We start from the raw sequence: 10161 nt of genomic DNA, 5'->3' as shown, positions 1-10161 counted from the left end.
AGCAATCGGCATACACCCGGGTAATACGTTTAGTGACATTGTTTCGTGGGCCTCGCGATTAGAGGAACAGATACGGAAGAAGAGTTCAACTTTACATCCCATTGCTGCTGTTCGCTACAACTCTCTGAAGTGCGATAATTGTGGGAAAACGGGCCATAGCACGGATCGATGCAAAGGGAGGGACTATAGGAGAAGTAGGCGTAACACCCCCCCAAACAAAGAAGCAGATAAATGCTTTCGATGTGGAGAACAGGGACATCGAGCGCCACAATGTTTAGCTGCCCTACCTAAGGCGCACGCCTCCAGTGGAGAATACGCAACCTCAGACAAAGAAGCTGGGCCTATCGCGCACTGCTCCAATGACGATTACGCGCATTTGAACCGAGAACAACTTGTCGCCATGTTAAACAGTTTGAAAGCATAGGAATTACCGGCCTCCTTTTCAGTCAGTAGTATAGAAACTCAGGCTCATTGCAGACCGTATCTTAGTGCGTGGGTAGGAGGCCGGCCATGCGATATGCTAATTGATACTGGCGCTTCTGTTTCTATCACTGACCTACCGCTCCCTTGTACAAAGCATTCCATTGATCTTGCTGGCATTGGGGGTAATTCTGTCCGCGCATATAAATCCTTTCCAGTACTTGTGGAATCCAATAATGCTTATTGGACACAATCATTTTTCATTTGTAGGACTGCAGAAGGTACCATCCTCGGTTCTGACGGCATGAGATTACTGAAAGCTACTGTTGCATACTCGCCTATGGCTTTATCAGTTTGTGACGCTTCTCATAAACGCAAGACATTGCCATTAGCTGCTCTTTCCCATACTGCTATAGCATCTGTTGCAACACCTATTGTCCATTCCTGGGATTTGACTAACAAGTTCCAAGCTTTATGTGCAACATTCCCTGCATGCTGGTCTGTGCACAAACTGGATTGTGGAGCTGCACCATTACCACCACTTGAGACTCTGAAAGATAAACAAAAGGAGGGGGGGCAAGAATCGCAGACATATGAACCTGGACAATGGGTTATGATAAGAGCCCCTCATCCTAGATCTTTCCAACCTCGATGGCAAGGACCACACCAGGTCTTACTAACCTCTGAGACTGCTCTTCGAGTTACAAGCATCCCGGTCTGGATCCACCAATCCCGGACCAAACCATGCCCATCACCCGAAGACCTCAAAAAGCCTGAAGAACTCCCTGCCACGGACGACTGCAGCCTTCACGAATCAGGTGCAAACGTTCCAATTTTTTTCACATACTCAACCAAATTGAGCATTCAAGTTATGCTCCCATCCAACATGCTGAATTCATTTGTAATTATAATCACAGTTTTGAGCCATGGTGGAGTAAGTGCTGTGGACAATAACATTTACATGCAATTAGTTCACATGACAGCCAAACATGCAAATAAGACTGGCTGCTATGTCTGTGGATTAATACCACATTCTGTCGCACTTGGTGTTCCAATGATGTCCGTACCTATCGCCTCCAAGTATAACACTGCAGATAGCGATAGCAAAAGTGAACTTGTTACCAGACCTAAACATATATGTGATCCTGAACCCATTAACATTGCTCTGTCTCTTGGCCCATATCTGTGGTGCCTCAAACAAAATGGCTCTATTTATGTTGGAGAGACCCTGGACTGCAATACGGTTATTAACTACCATGATAAACCTGTACAAAACCACACAGCTATGGGAGTCTATTGGGTTTGTGGGAACAATGCCTATTCTGAGTTGCCTAATTCATGGTCTGGTATCTGCGCCTTAGGACATTTGGTCCCGGCCATGAGAATTACATCTATTCTACCGGACCGAGTCAGATATGAAAGATCAACTGACGTCTTTGGAACTCACCATCAGTCTGTTTGGAACAGAGCACTTGGTGCTCTCATTCCTACTTATGGGGTTATGTCCGCTCTAGATCAAATTGGCGACCTCTCCAAAGAGGTAGAGCTTTTGGCCAATAGCACGGCATTAGGTCTAGGCAAAATTTCAGAGGAATTGACAGCTGTCAGAGTGATGGCTCTACAGAACAGAGCTGCATTAGATTATATCCTCTCAGCTCAGGGTGGGACATGTAAAATAATTGGCATCGAATGCTGTTCCTATATTCCCGATAATCAGGATGACCTGAAACGTGTGATCTCAAAAATCAATAATGTTTCCCGGTCCGCACATGAAATATCACCTACAACACCTGGTTTTCTTGAATGGTTATCGAGCTATTTGGGTAACCTTGGCAAAATTGTAGTTGAATACATTTTTCTGATTATACTGGGATTAACTGTACTGGCATTGATAATTAAAGGTGTGAAATTAATTTTCGTACAGTTAATCTGTGGTAAAACTAATGAGCAAACCACACAAGTTGTTCACTATACAAAGACTCCGACAGCATACATAATATAGAACCAAGTTGTAATAACTTGGGAGTACTTGATAATGCCCTCACATGGTATTCTGTTTTCTTCCTCATATGCCGGAGAGGACACTCCCATGACACCATACCGGCGCCGAGGACACCACCCCTCCAAGACCATGTTGCTGCAAACCAGGAGTAAATTGCAAGAAATCCCACCAAGCCTTGAATCGAGCCTTCCCTACCAAACCAATGTCACTATCCATCCAGCCAGCAACAGAAGGACTTTTTTCTTTACAAGTTATGTTCTTGGAGTACATCTCGTTCGCCCGTAAGGGGGACGTGAGGGAATTTTGCCTGAAGTTTTCCTAACACAGGTTTTTGACAGGTTTTCGCCCTCACCCTGAACAATGACTAAATAAATGTAACTGTAAAATTGACTTAACCATGAGATTCATGTTGTGTCAAAAGGAGGGACTGTTAGGATACAGAAAGTTTGTGCTGTAGGAGACAGACAGATTTGTGTATTCCAAAACCTCACGTGCATGTGAGAGTCCGCCATTGTTTTACAAAGACAACCAATAAGACACAGTGGTAGAAATTGCAGCCTATAGGGCAACTCTGTATAACAAACAACCAATCAGAGTTCATGCTGTATTCTGCGCACAAATTTGAATATATGTAAATGTAACTGTATAAACTCCACAAACTCTAACAGTTGAATGGAACATTTTTGTGTGAATCCCTGTTGCTGGCTTTCTGTATAATAAATGCTTCCTGATTTTAAACACTAACTTCGGATCTGCTTCTACCTGGAACGACGGTCACTATTGTTCTTGGCAACATTTCTGGTTACCAACACCATCAAGGATATATGTCACCTTTGATGATGAAAAAGTCGGAAAAATGGCTCGAAATAAGAAACCATCTTCCAAACCTGGACTGGAAAAAGCCACACCAGTTGAGCCTGAAGAGGACAGAATAACAAACAGTGGTGGTGTCAGTTTGGTGTGAGAGACGTCAGTTTGCTCTGAAGTTAGCTTGGGCTTGCACTGTTCACAAAGTGCAAGGTTTAACAGTGGAGAAAGCTGTTGTCTCTCTCAAGAAAATGTTTAGCTCTGGACAAGCATATGTAGCACTGAGTCGTGTAACATCTCTTGAAGGACTCATCATCGAAGATTTTAAAGCCACTGCTATATATGCTAATGACACAATTCACACTTCAATACAAAACATGCCTGCATTCATTGAGCCACCACTTCAATCCTTCAATACAACTTACAGAATTTTTCTGCACAATGTTCAAGGACTTTCTGCTCATATCGAAGACAGATTTTGCAGCTGATGTCATTTGTGTGACAGAAACATGGCTAAAACAACAACATTCTACCCAAGACACTCATCTCAACACCTTTTCATTTCACAGCAAACCAAGGTGCCTTGCATATGATGACACTGAACATATCTTCATGGAACTGAAGAAACAGCAGCATGGTGGTGTTGGACTTTACTTTAAAAATGATGCAGACTGCAACATCACACATTTGCCATGTCTAAACATTGAATGTTTAACATTCAACATAAAGTCACTGCAAGCAAACGTTGCCATCCTCTACAGACCACCATCTTACAGTTTGGTTACTTTCAGAACAAAACTGTTGCATTTGATTCATCATCTAGACACATTCTTGGGAACCAAAATAATAATGGGCGACTTCAATGAAAATCTCTTCATTACACAAACTGTTCAAGATTTCATGCAGCAACATGGATACACCCAACTTGTTAAACAAGCAACTACTGAAAAGGCCACCTTAATCGACCATATCTATGTCAAAGATAACACAGCTTATCAAATTGATATTCAAATAATGCAAACATATTCAGTTTCCATAACTGTATTGTCATTGATGTTTTCCAGTAAATCAATACAAATTCCAGAAAACACATGCTGAATCAAATTATTGCCTCTCATGCAGCCTATGATACAAGACCAATGCCATTAGCTAACTGAAGCAAACAATGAACTCTTTCCGATACATTGATTTATTTGTCCCAGCCCATCGGTGAATAGGCCCTCCTCTCCGTGCACACTCAAAACGTGATCATGCACAGGAGGAAGGTTTGTTGTTGGCTTTTCCCCACAGACAACACAACTGGCCAAATTCCTGAATACAATCAATCCAGAGTTCACAAATGGTTAGTCTCATTAACACCTCTGCACACATTTTTCCCTAACTGATGCATTCAACTTAACTCTCATACGTTCCTCTACCTATGTTCTTAACAAAACACTGTCAATCTCCAAGACCCAACTCTTAAAATAAGTTATTAGCAAGCAGGTAAGGACCCTAGCTAGTAAGGATAGATATAACTTAACATTACAATACAGCTGGCTTGTCAAGGTTAGCAGGCTGTAAAATTTTCCCCTCCCGTGAAAACTGCCTGACTTGTTTACATTTTGGACATATGTGGCAAGTGACTACACCTATCCCTGTTTCAGTCACAGCACTTTCAACACAAGCAATATCGAAAGCGCTATCTAAAACTTTCTTCTAATCATGAAGACATTTTGGGATACATTTTGAAAATAGAAAACCAATATGCACCACAATTATATCAACAAATACCATCTCTGGGCAAACAACACTATATTCTGTAAATACATTGCACTACTTGACCCCATTTCCAGTATGAACATGATTTCTTGACGATGAACAGGGTAAGAGCATCACTTTGAAAAGCACAACGAATAATTACGCATTCTCTTTATATTACTGCACTTTCTGGTTTTCCTTTTTTCTTTCCTTTATCCTCAGGTGAAAACAGACCTCCGAAACCAGCTTCAAGGAACAACACCTGGCTGCCTACTTCAGCATCTCCATAAATGGACCCCATCCTGACGCCTTCCCATATGATAGTGCATTGGAATATTTTTCCACAAAGCCCCGTAAAATAAGATGTTGAAACAAACAGTGCACACTTTGCAACAGGTAGGCTGTGCAGCAGTCACTGTATATTTTCCCATTTATTTCACAAACTCTACCAATTGAGCACTCACTGTATATATGCTTTCCAGTTCTTTCACACAAATTAAAGCTATTATATAGACCACTGTATATATTTCCTTACTTGAACTGTATATATTCTGTTATTTCTTTCTCACAAAGTACTTCCCAATTCAAATATTTCCAGTGCCCCACCTTATATGGTATTATTTCATAACTCATTGTAAAAAGCGTGTGCCTCCCCCCCCAGCCAGCTACCGCTAAAAATACAATCTCATTCTGTGGAGAGGGGCATACAGGGGATGACCAATAATTGGATGGCCCATGTGCGTTATTTTGTATATTACATTTACATCTATTTTCCCTTTGCTCTTGCCATTTTACTTACGATTTTACTCTGTATTTTTTCTTTATTTATATTACAATTAAAGAAATATACTTAATCTTTTTGTGATCTCTTGTCTTTTTTCTTTGTGATTTTCCTTTTCATATGTTTCATTTCCATAGATTTTCACTTGGTGTTTTCTAATCTCTTGGCATTTTGTTCATGATTTTTATTTGTCTTTTCACATTTTTTTTGCATACATTTTTACTTGGTCTTTTTCTCATCACATGCCATTTTATTTGCGATTCCCAGTCTTTTCTGTGTCATTTTCCAAAACACTTTCAAATAATTACTTTTTTCCTATTGCTGGTTACATTAAATAATACATTTAAATATGCATTTTAGTGTTGTAACACTATAGTCCTATGCTTATTGATATGTTGAACAGGCTTCAAGTTAAAGGTTGTTAATAAACCAGGTTTTTAATGAATTGTGAATTCGAAAATGAGATCAACCCTTGTGGACATTACGTTTCTGATCTATTAAGGTAATTTCTGTATCGTTAGGTACCGAGTATTGAATCAGTATCGTTTCAGTATCAATTATCGTGATACTAAACCTGGTATCGGTATCAAAGTCAAAATTTTGGAATCGTGACAACACTAGTGTAACACCTTTTTCAGTTGCGGCATGGAATTACATGGAAATACAGCTGTAAATACACGCCGGGCCACATATGTGTTACAACATCCCATCTAAGTGTTACGACATAGTAAAGGCCTTCACGGGAAGCGGCCAGGACACATCTATGGCGACGCAACTAAGTCATCCGGCAGCGTCTCTTAGCACAAAATTGGCCATAACTCATTAATCTTTCATACAATCATCATGATATTCAGTAGATATGTTGGGTGAAGGCATATGATCACGGCGAAAAAGCCATTTTAAATTCGCTCCATAGTGGGCGCGACGGTGCCAATGCTTGGACCCATCCCAACGCCGCTTGCGGCTTTAATTATTCTTATTTTTCTCTGCTAAAAGTGTCTGAGGCTCAGCAACCATACGTCCTAGAGCAACCAAATTTGGCAGGTGGGTTCCTATCGCCCCCCACTACTCAGGCACAAAAAATCACCTATGTCGGCCAGATGGTGGCGCTATAACAAAGGGTCATATTTTTAAAGGCCATAACTGCCACACCGTAAGTCCAATCAACACAAAACTTAATCGACCGATGCATCTGAATGTGCTCTACAACTTTACTATTGGGACCACCTATGTCCGCCATATGGTTTGCCCGCCATTTGGCCGTTTTTATTAGGTGGGGTGTGGAAGAGCTGTGGCTCCAAATCTAAACGGTTACAACATCTAGTAAACTTCTTTACGGCAAGCGACATCCATGGCGACGCAAGTAATCCGACACCGTAGGGTCTAGTTTTTATCAGTGAGGGGACGGTCAGAACGTCGGGGAAGCAGTGGAAGACAGTGCCAGACATTATTTGAAGACAGTATCGGGTGAGTTCGTTTAGTCTTATTATGCTGAGAAATAGCTAAACCATTTTATTGATAGGTTCTGAGTTTCTGTGCAAACGCACGAAAACACGCTGGTATAATGAAACAATGACGGTAGCCTAATACATATATAGTCCGCTTCGTTCCGTTGCTACCATAAGATAACAGACTATCTTGTGTCTACAGCTGCAGTTTCTCGCTGCAATTTCTAACATTGAATATTCACAAAAGACGCAATTTATGCTGTACTCTGCCAATGTCTAAATAAATAATACGCTACGGTAAAGCTTTAAGAGGATGAATCATTACTTTTCTTTGACATGGATCCATTTGAAGACAATAACGGGTGAGTTCGTTTACTCTTTAAATCCGTCATTATGCTGAGAGAAATCGTATTCTCAATTTAATCTCTAAATTGACTGTAAGGTTAGGGTTGTAACTACTTAGCTGTTTCGTAGGTGACTTAGTTAATGCACTCGTCTTAACTATTGCTTGTATTTTTGCATAGACTGTTGTTGCTGTTCTTGTTTGTGTTAGTGTTAACCAGTTTAACCTACAGGGTCCAAGTTGAACTATGCGGTTGTTCCCTGCACTTGCAACGGTAGGCTACTGCCCTTTAGGGTTTTCGACACACTTGTTCCTGGTTATGGTTATACACTTTGTTGTACGTCGCTCTGGATAAGAGCGTCTGCTAAATGCCTGTAATGTAATGTAATGTGATATTCCGTAGCAACAAGATAAACCAGACATTATCCCTAAAATATGCCAATAGCAGTGAAAACGCTGCTCACTGAATAACGAAATAAACGAGATAAGGTTTTTTTTTTTAAATGATACCATGTCATTATACAGTCAATATCTGGGACTACGCATTTAATAAATATACAATCTTACCATCGGGGTTACGCGTAGAGACGTCCCTTTTGCGAATGAGTGGTCATATATTGTCTTGGACAATCCGTTTGTGAAATATAGGCGCAAATGTGACGCCTGCATCGGCTACCTTCAAAAATAGCTGTGCGTAATACCACACCTGTTGCTTACGGCGTTGTCGCCCTTTTTAGTACAATTTGGCTTGATTGACAACTCATTTATTCAGTAGGTGAGAGTATAAGCTTTCTAACGATGTATAACATGTCTGATTTTGCTTTTGGAATAGCGTTTTATAGGTCAGCGTAACCAAAATTTTTCTTATCTGCCAATGTCTAAATAAATAAATCGGTAGGCTACTTTGCGCGCAGCACGCAGATCGCGAGTTGATATTACGTCTTTCCATTTTTTCTCAAGGTCGTATGCATTCATTCATGTGTTATTATTCTATCTGTCTCTGTGGCGCTCTGAAATGTGCATTCTCTGCTAAGCTGAGCAATGGATTGGAATATGTGTCTGACGTAGTGTTGCAGGGTATACCAAAACTTCAGTACTTTCTCAGTACTTCAGTAGCAATAGGTGTTCCAATTTGGAAATATTTTATTATAGATAAATGCTGTATTGTTATTAAAATATGCTGTTTTTAAATCTATTTAAAGGTGAAAGACCTGTTTTAAAGATTATTTAGTTTACAACTGTTTAATCTTTGAAATATATTTAACATATTTTTCTATTGTTCAGTGTTGTAACACTATAGGCCTATGCATATTAATATGTTGCAGAGGCTTCAACTTAAAGGTTGTTAATGAACCAGGTTGTTAATAAACCATGCATTTGAAAATGAGGTCAACCCTTGTGGACATTACGTTTCTGATCTATTAAGGTAATTTCAGTATCGTTAGGTACCGAGTATCGAATTAGCATCGTTTAAGTTTCAAGTATCATTTCAGTATTGAGTATCATAATACTAAACCTGGTATCAGTATCAAAGTCAAAATTTTGGTATCGTGACAACACTAGTGTGACGCCTTTTTTAGTTGCGGCGCAGAAACACTGCAGCTGTGCGTACACGCCGGACCATCTAAGTGTTACGACATGCCATCTAAGTGTTACGACATAGTAAAGGCCTTGACGGGAAGCGGCCAGGACATATCCATGGCAACGTAACTAAGTCATCCGACTGCGTCTCTTAGCACAAAATTGGCCATAAGTCATCAATATTTTATACGATCATCATGATATTCAGTAGATATGTTGGGTGAAGGCATATGATCATGAGGACAAAGCCATTTTAAAATCGCTCCATAGGGGGCGCGATGGTGCCAAAGCTTGGACCCCTCCCAACGCCGCTTGCAGCTTTAATCTATACTTGTTTTTCAACTGAAATGTATTGACCGAACCAACAACACTGAACTTGAACATCTGTTATTCTGGGCTGATGCATTTATCAAACTTCTCAAAATGGGAATGCTGATATAAGTCGTGCCTTGTTAATCATGACGATTTGATAGATTAGGTCAAGGGGGGTCCTGGTCGTATTGCCACATTAGCCTTTCTACCTTGAGAAGTTTGACCTAGCGTTACCATCCTTGAACTGGAACTGATGGTGAACGCGAACAGATCTACCTTATGCTAACCATCCCTACTCTCAAGCTGTGTGGCTTCTCGATATTTTGCATAAAGGTGTGACAGGCTGCCCTGATGCTAACATCGTCAGTCATCCTGTCTCTGTTTGACACTGGTGAAAAATGAGGAAGACAACATAAAGATCTACATAGGTAACTGTTATCGAGCAACCGACCAACTAACGCTTACGCTAGGTAATAGACAGCAGGCACAGGTACTTCAAAAAAAATGTTGTTAGTACTAGCTTGCTAATGCTAACGCTAGGTTATAGACAGCAGGCACAGTTACTTTTTAAAAAATGTCGTTAGTACTTACCCTCATAGTCGTGGATATACAAGGAAGCATATAGCTTAAACCCTTTGTCCATTTTGCTCGTAGGAGCCGTGGATGTCGACTTGCATATCCGATGCACATCGGATATTCATTTTCGGCAGCTGCTGTAGGCATCTTG

General features: G+C 40.5%; 1 protein-coding gene across 1 annotated transcript; it reads left to right on the top strand.

The window, feature by feature from the left end:
* The first annotated feature begins 20 nt into the window (after positions 1-20).
* Positions 21-3166, top strand: LOC118229846. Its single transcript, XM_035422309.1, has 2 exons — positions 21-1326; positions 2409-3166. Exons 1-2 carry the CDS (start codon positions 518-520, stop codon positions 2572-2574), a joined length of 975 nt encoding a protein of 324 aa, XP_035278200.1. The 5' UTR covers positions 21-517; the 3' UTR covers positions 2575-3166.
* The last annotated feature ends 6995 nt before the right edge of the window (positions 3167-10161 follow it).

Source organism: Anguilla anguilla, chromosome 6, assembly GCF_013347855.1.
Source record: "Anguilla anguilla isolate fAngAng1 chromosome 6, fAngAng1.pri, whole genome shotgun sequence".
Lineage (NCBI taxonomy): Eukaryota > Metazoa > Chordata > Actinopteri > Anguilliformes > Anguillidae > Anguilla > Anguilla anguilla.
Note: the sequence above shows the minus strand (reverse complement) of the source record. Positions and strands in the feature narration are given on the sequence as shown.